We start from the raw sequence: 12,861 nt of genomic DNA, 5'->3' as shown, positions 1-12,861 counted from the left end.
CGCACCAGAATTACTACTTGATACGTGAAGCATTATTAATTGTCCACATTGTTTTCGGAACCCGAGTTTCGTGAACCATTCTTGCGGTTACCCTCTCGCGTGAGTGCTGACCAGTACTTTCTCCCGTTAAAACTATACAAGATATAATACCGCAGAAACACCAAAACGTCTCCAATTCTGTCTGATAATTTTGATAAAGAACCTATAATGTCAAGAGCTTTGAAGACCAGATATCGTAATGCGACTAGCGATTACTATCAATAGTAAGACTACTCGGGTTTTCGGTTGTTTTGACTTGGGAGTAGTTTTGTCGTGTCGGTACTACTCGCAGTGTTACATAATCACCGCAACAGTTTATGGCACGATGGCAAAAAGATGCGATAAAAATTTCCTGCAGCTTTGGGCATTGTGCAAAACGCGCTTAATGCGGCACCTTTATAGGGTCGTTGCTGGCGGTAAATTTTGGGCGGAACTCTTTCTGAAATGCTATTAGTTTTTTTTTTTATTGAAAGCCGCTTAATGTTTTGTGAAATCGTTCAATTTTCTTTCCCATTATTACTGTCAGGGTGGTTACACAACATATGGTCACAACATGCGCAACATATGGCGGATTCGGGTGGTCATTTCATGGCAACATGGCCTAGCGCTAGGAAATTTCTAGGTCGGCGAACGAGCTGGATCACGTGACCGTTGCCACCCGAACATGAGTGCCCAGGAATCTAGCGGTTTTAGTCACTTGGATCACGCCAGGGGCACCGCGTTCGCACATCTTCGGGTTCCGTCGTCTGCTTAACCACGTGAACGTGCGGGCCAAAGAGGGCACTCGCCACCGTTGCAGTGTGGATGTTGACGACACCGGATATAGTTGGGCAATCCGCTGCTCGATCCTTTCGAGACCGGTCGAAAAAAAAAAGTGCTAGCTGGCAAATTTCTGGCGCTCGGAAAGCGCCACGCGAACATACGAGATTGACGATGAAAGATTCTTAGGCAAATTTGAGGCTTTGTATGTATTTGTCCCTTCTATGTTGTTCCAGCCTCAGAACATCAGTTCTCTCATATACGAGATTGCTTCGCTTTGAACAAGCGAACATGACTGCTCGGGATCTGGCAAAAAGAAGTTGCCACGAAATGACCACCCGAATTCGCCAACACTCACAGTGCTCAGTGCTCGCGAAAAACATATTATATCCAAAATCCTACATAAGAAATGTCTAACAATTGTTACGCGTGCAGCCGGCACGTGCGAAAGGATCGTTGTCATCTACGAGTCATCCAGTGACAGTGTCTCCGACACACAGTATAGTATATTTGGAGGCACGGCCAGTGATAAACTTTGATGGGGTTTGCCAGACCCAAAAAACGGCGGCGTCCACAGTGCAAGCTGTGCAATTAGGAAGTGTGCTTCGAAAAAGATGCAGAGAGCTGCTCACGTGCAGCAGCCTTTTCTGCATTATGTTAATTTTCTGTTATGTTAATTTTCTCTTTTCTGTTTAATATCAGCGAATGTTCGAATACCATCTTTTACTACAGAAAGAGACAAACGACGCGCAGGCTCCGCAGCCGCGACGCTATTGATCTTAAATAAAAAAATAAAAAAAAAGGAAATGAGCTTCGCAACTCAACGGCTTCTGCGTGGACTCCCTATCCAATCCCTCTGACGGAAGTCAGCCATAATGTTGACGGAAGCCGTTCCCATTGCGAACTGAGCAAACTATAGTCGCTCTTCAAAGAGAACAGCTTTCGCTGCATGCCGTAAACTGTTAGCGTGACGAGGTCCTGTTAGGCTTCCGGATCTCGAAACTTTTCCTTTTCCTTTCTTTGTCGTTGTTACTGCAAATAACTCCTGCCGTTTCGTTACGTATATACTTCGAGGTTCGTCCACACTAAGATAGCCCTCTATTCGATATTCCACAAAAATAGACAGCGTTCTGTGTTTTGCACTGCGCGTAAAATTGTCATCTTCTACGTCGTGGCACACGAGCATTTATGCAATCGAGCTTGGCGTAAACGCGACACGAACAAACGTACATCGCAGCACAATATTCAAACCAGCAATGAAGCTTTATTCCAATACGTGTAGTGTGGACAGAAAGGTTGATGCCGGGGTACCACTCTGAAATTTCGGGAATTGCCGAGACCGCGACGGCCCTTTTTTGTCCGTCCGTTTTGTTCGGTACTTTTGCATGTACCGAAATAAAGCTTTACAGCTGGTTTGAGTCTTGTCTTGTGTTGTACGTTTGTTTGTTCGTCCTGTTGTCGTAACAGAACATGGAGGACAGCTTGAACATTAATTTTCTATATATATTTATTTTTTTATTTTTTTGCGTGATGTGTGAACATATACTACGTTTGCATTCGTGTTAATTAAGCTAATTTGCATGATTAAGCCCTAACAATTGTCAAACAAAGGCAGCATTTTTCTATCTGAATTAAGAAGCCTATGACCGTGACACAGTATTCCAATCAAAATGACGTGTTTCTTTGTGTGTGTGTTTAACAAGATTTCTACAAAAATTTGACAGCCGGAAATAAGTCGCTGGGCGAAGCATGCCCGGTAAAATTTGCGTTTGCGGAACTCTTGGCTCTTCCTTTATCGAGACGAAGTGCTAAGACGCGACACAGTTTTATTCCGATTCAGAGCCTTGTCGCGCAGCCCGTCATTACCACTGTCTGAAGGCTGATGACAGACACGTTGATACAGGCGAAAGGTGTGATTGTGGCGTGGTTTATTTTCTTCTTGCACAAGAGGAGGGAGGGTACTTGGACGGAGCCAGCAGATCCCAAAAAGGTAAATTGAGATTTTTAGTGCATCGTACGTAATGGATAGCCTTGGTGGCTGTGCGCATGCGCAAAACATAGAGATAGCTTCGTGCAGTGCGGAGGACCACCACGTACGGCTATCCCTTACGTACGCAAAGGTGATAGGGTACGATGCACTAAAACGCACTAATATCAGGGATCGCGCTTCGCCAAGCGACAGATATTCGGCTGTCAAAGTGTTGTCGAGATTTTGCGAAAAACCCCGTGATTTTGATTGCAATATGGTGTGTTATATGGCCATATAGACTTTCGAATTCAGGAAGAAAAATGCCTTTCCTTGGTAATTTTTCGAGTTTAATTATGTATATTAGCTTTATTAATGCGTGACCCGAATGCAAACGGTCTTAATCTGTGGCACAATTCTGTATGAGTGTATGCCAAATAGTTTTATAATTTTTTTGAAGTAGAGCCTATTTTTAGGAAGTTATTGACATCCTCTCGTGGAACACCCTCTATATGCTGCCTGAGTTTTATCTGCAACATTCCCGGAAGCAACGCACGTCATTAAACGTGACAATCCACATTGACACAGAAAGTTAATTGCGGATGCAGGGCGTTACGAGATTACGCATTTTCGACGGCGGCTTCTGCTTTTCTTGGCCTGATTACGATCCTCATTGTCATCTAAGCCGTCTCAAATTGTGATTATTTTCGGCCTCGTGGAATCCCGAAGCGAAATTCTTTCGTCGAGAAAAGCAGACGAAGCGCGCTTTGCCTCTCAGCTCCATTTGTTTCTAATGTGCCATCCCACCCGGAAAAGGCCATTCTCTTGAGTGCCCGCGGACACACACACACACACCAATGTCGGCTTTCTGGTTCGTCCGTTGCTGCATTTTTTGTAATTTTTAGCAGATTTTTTTTCCCGACAACCAATAAATGTGTTTTATGAAACCTAGAGCAAGACTTATCAAGTACAATGAAAAATAACAACCACTACGCCCGTAAAATTTCCCTTCCGTCATGTGTATGCAGCAGTGATGGACAAAGTAGTACTCCAATATTCTACTTAAAATAAAGTACAGCACAAAGTTCCACAATGTAAATGCACTTAAGTTATACACAGTAGCAGAAAAGGCTGTACATGCTCTGACGGCCTGACATGGTTTTACTCTTAGCGCCGTCTTTTGTGCTGTAGTCAGAGGTGATGGGCAGTATTTGATGTACCAAGTACTTTTGGACACACTCTTCCTTACACTTAACACTTACTTACTAACTTCCTTCTTCCTAACCATTCTTCCTTAGACTTATTTTTTGCACGCATACATTGCAAGTTTTTCTTCTTCAAGATGTGCCAACTTGCCTAGATTACTGCCTTTCTACTTCTATTCTATTCTATACTGCCTTAAGTCAGTTGCACTGTACTTGGCGAATACTTTAAATTACAATTCCCCGTACTTTGTACTTTACCTTAAGTATATTTATAATTAGGGCCTGACTTTTTAGGGTTAAACCCGTATCCGCCCGATATTTACCCCCCCGAACGAAATCTGTAAAATTGGGGTTTAACCCGAATCTACCCGAAAACATCCGGGTCGCGTGGCACACTCATAAGCTTGCATTAAAATAAAGTTTGATAACATTGCTTATCATTAGTTCCATGTTAAGACAAATTTTTATTAAACAAAAAAAAAGCACCCTAATACACCCGAATTCCTGACGACAGAATATGCCGTAACGGGATTTAACCCGAATGCACCCGAATTTTCGAATGAAAAATATCACCCGATATTTACCCCCCGAATCTGGCCAAAAATAAAACCCGAAAAAGTCAGGCCCTATTTATAATGTGGTTCTTTGTACTGTACTTCAAGTACCATTGACGCCATGTACTTCGTACTTTAAGTTAAATTTTGGGTACCTTGCCCATCACTGGTAGTCAGGAAAGGTACCTCCTTTGCCGGTTGCGTCAGCAAAAAGAAGAAAAAAAGTGGGCGCAGAAATAAGCAAATTCCGCAAATATATTAATAAGCATATATATATATATATTCCGCAATATATATTAATAAGCAAATTCCGAGGCTGAACAATTAAGATAAGTACAACATTTCGCGTACTTCAGAAAAATAATCAGCTGCAGAAGTAGTGTCGTTTACCCTACGCGCTGTAACAGCTTCTCTGCTGCGGAAACAGGCGAAACATGACAATCTTGAGTGGCCCGGAGGAATGTGAAAATTACTGACATTTCTCACGAACCCTGTAGGCGTGCTAGGCGTTCCGCTGGCATGTCCTTCGTTGCGAGGCTTTCGCCTTTAATCCAGTTATTTTTTTTCGTAGATGGCACCACACTTCAACTGGAGGATGGTCGAAATCTCCTTTAACAACAACGGAAACTCTTTTTTTTTTTCCCTAGCTCGTCTTCAGACTAACGGACTTATATTTTTTGTTTCACTTTTTTATTTTTTTTCATCGTCATTTCTTCCGCTCCATTGTTTCCCTATCCCCATAACGGGATTTTCGGCGGGTCTCCTCAAGAACTTTTAACTACTTTCGAAAACGAAATGTTTTCTTTAATACAAAAAGAATGATAAGATAAATGAGATTGGCTGCACTTGGTTTTTCGGAGAAGCCTGCGCAAGACGGCAAGTGTTTATGTTCAGTTTTGTTCGTGCTGTTTTTTTTTCCTTCTTTTTTTTTTTTTTGCTTGCTTTTCTTTCTCGACAAAAGTTGTCAGTGTGAGCTCTTCCGATGAGATCCCACAGAATCCAATCCAATAGCCACTTCGTTTACTGACTTGGCAAGGCTGCGCATGGCTGCAAGGCTGTGTCCTTTCCTAGGGCTCGTTCATACCACACATTGATCGAGGACTTGAGGTATTCATTACGTGCCAACACGGGTCCCGAAAAAAATTTTCTCGCGCAGGTGAAATAGTACTTTACTAGTTTCTTGGGAGCACATAGTGGAAGCGGAAGTGGTCTGGGGTAGCCAGTCTGATTTTGTCGTGACTTAAATATCCCCCCCCTTTTTCTTTTTTTTTTTTTCTATCACATCACATCAGATCGAATCACACGATGTTGCTATTTTTATCTGGACCGCCACATTCCGAAAACCCCGTTCGAAAATTGGAAAATTTGCGAAACTTTCGTTTCCAAGTGCCGCTAGCGGAGGAGGTACTGCTCAGAGAAAAATGAAACGTGTGTGCGTGCACCTGGAACGCCATACAGCACGAGAACGTGTTTATTTTACCGTCGTATCTTCCGTCACATCTTCCATAGACATAAAAATCACATTTGGAAGGATATAGAATTAAACACGAACCAATTACTCGCGAAAATGTAAGGTACACACTTTTCTCACTCGACACAAACTTTCCCCGCACTTTCAAATATTGAGGAAACTCTGTTTTGAACAGAGACCTTCGAAACTACTCTTCCCTCGAAACCCTCCACCTGCGCAATATATATATATATTTTTTTTTTTTTTTGTTTAAATCGGTGATGGTCGAGCGGCATGTTTGGATCATTTGGCGTAAAATGGCCCACCGATAAACGTTCGCCTGTCGGTCGGTGAAAGTAATGATCCAGCGATAATCATTGGAACGAACACTACAAATTATCCGTTGTATTAAAGCATTCCTTGATAGTTGCAGCTGCCGCAGCTCTCAGCTTGCTTGCGCTACTCGTATAAACATTGATGTAGGGGCGAGCATTTTCGAACTTAAAGGGGTTGGAACACTTTCATGGATGTGGTTCATTACATTACGGACCGTTTTTTACGTCTTATGCGTCTTATGCGCCTTATACGTCTAATACGTCTTTTACGTCCGTCTGGAATAACGGTGGATGACATGTCTCAACCCCTTCAACATGGTTGCTAGGAAAGGAGCGTGGTGCGGTGTCTTCTGAACCCCTTAACGTGTTATTACAATTTATTACATCAAGTTCAGGTTTCAGGTTTTCATTAAAGCACTGCAACGAAAGTCAATGCAAATAAAGTGATGCGTTCACTGTATATCAATAGGAAGCTCCAGTTTGGTTTCTGGATTATTTTCACCGAGTGTGTTCACGTTTAAAATTTTAACACCGAAAACCACCGATTCGTGGTGAGTGAAATAGCCACTGATCTTTCGCCACCGAATGTGTGAAAAATTAAACGTCGAAAACGCTAATTACAACACGCTTAGGCCCGGTTTCACCAACTCTGGCTAACTTTGGACCGATCGAGATGAAGGGTTGCTAAAACTTGAAGTTATAACACTCAATTCTTTTTTTACAAACGTTAGTTGGTGACGTGATGAATGTTTCAGTGATAATAATTCCCTTTAGTGAAGCAGAGTTAAGCGTTAAATTCAAGTTGGGAGACTGTTGATTTCGGTCGTGACCGTTGTATGTTTCCATGCATCACATACGGGTGCCTTTGATGCATAATTCTATGCGCACGGGCTTGGAGGTGATTTGCGTTTAAAGCCCCTAAGCACGTAGAAGCCACGCCAAAAGTATGAAAAACATTGCAATATGTAGGTTTCCCAGGGCATGCACCTATCTTCCTGTCTCTCCCAATACTTTTCCCTCTCCACACCGTCCATGTACCGGGTGTTTCATGAAGATCCCACGGCTGAATAATTCGTATACAGGTGGCGCTCTCGAGAATCTTCATTTTCAGTGAGCATCCAGGCGGGATTGATTGCCAAGCCAAGGGCGCATTGGTACGCTGCTCCGCGCAAGAAATGTGTAAACCGAAACCAATTAATTACGCGGAAAAATGAAAGTCAATAAGGATAGAAGCGGATTTTGCTGGAATGGTTTTGCTGACGGGTCCGATCGGTAAAACAGAGGTTCCGAACTTCTCCGAAGTGAAATGCCCACTGAAATGCCGCTCACTGCTCTGATTTTAGTCGATGTCTCGAGGATGCTCACCGAAAAAAAAAAAAAAAAAAAACTTTTGGACAGCGCCACCTGTTTAAGAATTCTTCAGCCGGGGAACCTTGTTGAAACACCCTGTACATATATAGATCGCTCAAAACCACGATTGACTCGGTGTGCTAGCGCGGAAGAAGCAGGAAAATCGTGTATACTATCGGAGTAATATCTGTGCGCAAGGCTCTCGGTCTTGGAGGTGTTGAACTTACTTAGTTGACTTAGTTTACACCCGGTTTCTACCACCCGGTACCACACCGTTACCACAGAACATCATCATGGGGGAAACAGGAACACAGGAACAAGTCCCGCCAATAACGTCCGGATAAATGATTACTTCCCAAATATACACGTATCCCCAAAGACACATCATAAACCCACACGGAAGCTTCTTCCTCCGCAATATGCACACAAATGATGATGCATACCATGTCCTATACATGTGATCGTTCATCATTTAGCATGAGCATGGGCGTTTGCAGAGGCGTGGCCAGGAGAACGGGGTGCAGGAGATAATGTGCTTTAGGATCTGGCGAATGAAAAATGGATTAACCTAATTCCGTTGAAAGTATGGCCTCTGTTGTGCGCGCGTCAGCGCAACAGGCCTCATACCATCATTACTATCGTCTCGTGTTTATTACGCGCGCAAGCCGTGTGTGAAGCCGCGTTTGTCTGAACCCGACAAGCGTATGGAAGACTTACTCGTCGAAACGAATACTCCCCGCATGTAAACGGGAGAATTCGCTGGACAGTTCGTATTCAATTCGCGAAACAGGCGTTGCTCGAGGCGGTGAATGCGCATTCGAACAATAGCCGTGTAGACGGAAAACGTGCATCGTGTAAAGGGATTATGAGAAGGCGTTCCCTGCGGGACAGCTGAGCCAACAGCACCTATACAGTGAACCCTCGTTATTATGACCATGGTCGTTCCCGAAAACTTTGGTCATAATGCGGAATTGTCATATTAACGGGGGAGATTTGCAGGGGTTTCACAGCATTGTTCCACAAGAGTATGGTCGTAAAGCACGTATGTCAGATTATCGGGGGTCATATTAACGAGGGTTCACTGTAGATAGAGAAAGCCTGCGCATTGCCTCCTCTCCCTCTGCGATTCGCCGTTCTGCGAGTTCAAGAACCCGCAAATGATTGCAGCTCACCTGGAACCTGAAGACCCAAATATTTACGGTGAACCCTCGTTAATATGACCCCCGATAATCTGACATACGCGCTTTACGACCATACTCCTGCGGAACAATTTAGTGAAACTTCTGAAGATGCCCCCCGTTAATATGACAATTCCGCATTATGACCAAAAATTTCGGAAACGATCATGGTCATAATTACGGGGGTTCACTTGTAGACGAAAAGTGCAAGATGCTTTCCAGAAAATCAGTTTTGATAATGATTGAGAGCTTTTTGGGCTTTATTTTCAAGTTTTTCCCATTTACTACGCGGGGACGTTCAGTCACAACACGCAGACGATGGTGGTTCTTCTCCATGGCCACGACCGGCTGAAAGCAGGTTCGTGATTGGCTATGGCCGTTGAAAACGCGGTCCTGATTGGCTGACCCTTAATTGTTACGTCACGTCGTGAGCGACAGTCTCTCTGTATCTAGGTGGTGCCGTGGTGGTAGCTAAGCTCACCCGCTGGCTTTTTTTTTTTTTTTTTGCGGAGAAACGCGAGCTTTTCTGGAAATAATTACCGAATTACATAGTAGTGGGTTTCCCTGAGAAACCATGTGAACTTTGTTTTGTTTTGGGAGTAGCAGAACTAGTCAGGAGACAAGTACAATTTCTCCCTGGTTTTCTTTTAAATAATCAATCAATCGATCATCAGGACGAAGCGCGTGCACTACAAGTGGACATGGCAGTAGCTGATATGTCTTCAGCACGACCTGCTACGTACATTGGAAAAACTTGAAGTCCATGTTTCTTCACGATATTTTTCGTTTATCAATTTATTTACAATTGCAAATCGGCGAAGTTGCACCTATAACACCGCGTTACATGCGCGTCTTGATGCACATACACGGAAACGGAGACATACCGACTTCATTCGAAGTGCGACTTGGATAGGCTTCTGTCGAGTTCATGTAAGCGCAGTTCTGGCCTGGTAAGGGCAGTACGCCGTCTGGAAACTAAGTTTAAATTTCTCAATATTTATTTGCGATGGTGAGGGAAGAGCTTTCGCTGTGGCCTCCTAATTGGTATCTTTTCATGTCTGAACGATAACTACTCGATGTATTCAACCTTCGTCATTACTTTCGTTGGCGTCGCGGTCCTGCAAGTCGGCTTCGCCTCTTAGCCCGGAGAGGACACTAAAGCGCAGTGAATTGGAGCCTTGAAGGTAGAACTGGAGATTATGGTTCCACAAGAGTGTCGCACCAAAGTGAGGTGAAAATTTTAATTGAGAAATCAACCCAGAAGATATGAAAGTACCGAGGAAGTAAAATATATATCACATAAGTGTTAGGTAGGGCCACTGTGGGTAGGGCACATGGCATGTCTTAGCCTTGTCAATGTGTATGCCTTAAACATACTGCCTTGTCAGTAGACGTGAACTGCTGGCCACTCATTACCACGTCAACAGCCAATCACATAGTATCACCATCACTCAACGTCATCACCACAACCTGTTCAGTGGTGCCAGCGAGTGATGTCCCTGAGGTCTGCCATTTCTGAATTCGCGCAAATTGGAAGCACATCCTTTGTCTCGCAATTATGTTCGTGGCTTTGAATCTGCCTCGTCTGCATTCAGGTCACCCAAAGGCTCTTCAGAAGGCAGACCACGCAGAAAATCAGTTGTGGAGGAACACCAATCCTGACGACATTCCCGTGGAGCATGCCTACCAGGGTCCCCGACTCCAGCTCCCCCTGACGGCTGCTCAAGTAGACGAACTCATCCAGGGCTTCAAGGAGAGAAGGGTGATAATTCTGTTGCGATCACGACCTGCTATAGATTATAACGACCATGTCATAGGCACCCCTTCCCAGCGCCGCATTTGGCGCTGCTCATCGTCCCAGATATTACTTCCTCAACTTCTACAACACTTTGTACTTCAGCTTACCTTAGTATTTTTGTACAAGCGGTGGGTGTCCCACGGAAGATGTTTCATTCTAAAGTTGATTATCATCTTCATTCTACGCGTTTTCGTAGGAGATGTTGCTGTCGTCTGCTACGATAGTCGGGCGTCCGTTTCTGCGCGTTCAAAATTCAAATTTCCATTGTCCAATCATGATGTAGATCTCGCGGGCCGATGAGTAGTGCCCCTAGTGGATCGCGCGGACGGGCTCTTCATAGGGGTTACCGATTATGACATATGGTCGTTATAATCTAGTAGGTCGTAGTTGCGATAGCAAGTGATCTGTTGAAGATATATCGTGTCTCTGGTGACGCAGACGCTGCACGTAAAATATGTGTTGATGATTCTTCACGAAGCCCGCCGCTACCTGCAGCTTCAACCGAACATCAGTGCGGCATCCACCGCCTTCTCCAAACAGATCACCGTCGTTGGAGACCTGCACGGGAAGCTGGATGATCTACTCACGGTTTTCTACAAGGCAAGTGCATCCGGTAGTTCACTGGAAGTGCTTCGAGAGCTTCAGGCGGCGCTTCTTTTTTCGTATTTTGACGCGTAAACAGAGTCCGTCTATTATACAGGGTATTTATTTTCACCCTTTATAGATTTTTTTTTATATAAAAGCGCTATGAGAACAGCATAGATGTCATTTTTGCAGTTGAGTTATAGGGCCATGCGGATATCCTTTCGAAGAAAGTATGCAACTACCAAAATGACGAATTACCTCAAATTCATTAATGAACTCGTTATTTATGAAATTTCTGCTAAAAGCGAGATAGAAGAGTGAAAAACGGTCCTCGTTGAAAGCTATTCCACGTTCGAAAAATCCTGAAACACGCGCGTGCGTGAAAATATCCATCCCCGAATTTTGATATTCGAATGAGTCGAAACCGCGGCGACCGGAAACGCAGGGAGCACACCGCTCATTTCACGTCAGAGGGACACGTGATTTGGAGCGAAGGAGATGATTGGTGCTTCATTGGATCGGATTGGATTGGATGATTGGAACGGAAAACGGGGACAACATGGAGGAGCCTTGCGTGTAATATCGTTAATGTTCGCGTTTTTCGCTCCGCTGCCAAATGGTAATATTGCAGTTACACTTCGACACCATTTCATACTCCGGAATTTGCGAAAGTTTTCTCTCGAACATTTACATACTTCCCCTAGCCTCTAATCAGCAGATGGAGCGACTCGTGGATGCTGGTCCTTAATAGCGGTCGCAGCATATCTATAGATAGAAGTAAGAACATCCACCCGATGACATCGGCGGTGATGTCCTAGCCAAATTGAGCGTGCCAGTTTATGATGTTGACGATAATTAATTGTTTAATGACCCGTAGCAAGCCCGCTGACGACTGCAAAAAAAAAAAAAAAAGCTTACCGTCGGCAGCGTTGGGTGACTAGGGCGTAAACGAGAGGTGCAGTTGATTTCATCCTAATGCATGTTTCTCTTGGCTCCAGCGCTGTGTACACCATAAAAAAGTGCATACACATAGAGAAGACAACGACAACAGCAAATAAATCGTGTCTATGACATGGGGTGATTCACAGCTGGATAGCGGTACACTACCCCATTACACGCGAAACATTAAATGTGAGATATGAGAATGGAGTTGAAGTTATTAGAGTAAGTAAAGGCTACGTAGACACACAGGTAACTGTGCAGCAGAGGGTACTTGCCAGTGCAAAGTGTGGTATTAATTATAACGAGTGGGTTCTTCGTGAGCGTGGTTCAACAGCGTGCGGGTACTGCGAGGGACAGTGTTTACCATTTTGGAGATCAGTAACTACCGAAGTGATTAGCGTACATGACGCTAATACTAAGTATTGTACTAGTACTAGTTAATACTAAGTGTGAACGGAAGTGCGAGGGCCGCCGATATTTCGAACAGAGGCTGTTCTAACAGTTCCCCTTCATAGTATACTAAGTGTTGTACTGTATGAAGAACACAACTAGAGATCTATAGGTCTTAAAATATTACGACCGCGAAATGTTCAAACAGATATGTCCACAACTTACTACAGTGAAACCTCGTTAATATGACCCCCGATAATCTGACATACGCGCTTTACGACCATACTCCTGGGGACCAATGCAGTGACAC

At 44.0% G+C, this 12,861-nt stretch overlaps 1 protein-coding gene across 2 annotated transcripts in view; it reads left to right on the top strand.

Annotated features, from left to right (window-relative positions):
* LOC135394887 (serine/threonine-protein phosphatase with EF-hands 2-like) overlaps positions 1–12,861 on the top strand; it is a 188,679-nt gene that overhangs the window by 138,499 nt on the left and 37,319 nt on the right. For both annotated transcript variants that reach the window (XM_064625929.1, XM_064625928.1), the window contains exons 4-5: positions 10,432–10,598; positions 11,073–11,234. In XM_064625929.1, coding sequence (XP_064481999.1) covers positions 10,432–10,598; positions 11,073–11,234 — 329 coding nt within the window. The remainder of the gene's footprint in view (positions 1–10,431; positions 10,599–11,072; positions 11,235–12,861) is intronic.

The sequence above is a fragment of the Ornithodoros turicata genome, chromosome 5, assembly GCF_037126465.1.
Source record: "Ornithodoros turicata isolate Travis chromosome 5, ASM3712646v1, whole genome shotgun sequence".
Lineage (NCBI taxonomy): Eukaryota > Metazoa > Arthropoda > Arachnida > Ixodida > Argasidae > Ornithodoros > Ornithodoros turicata.
This window is presented reverse-complemented; position numbering and strand designations above follow the sequence as displayed.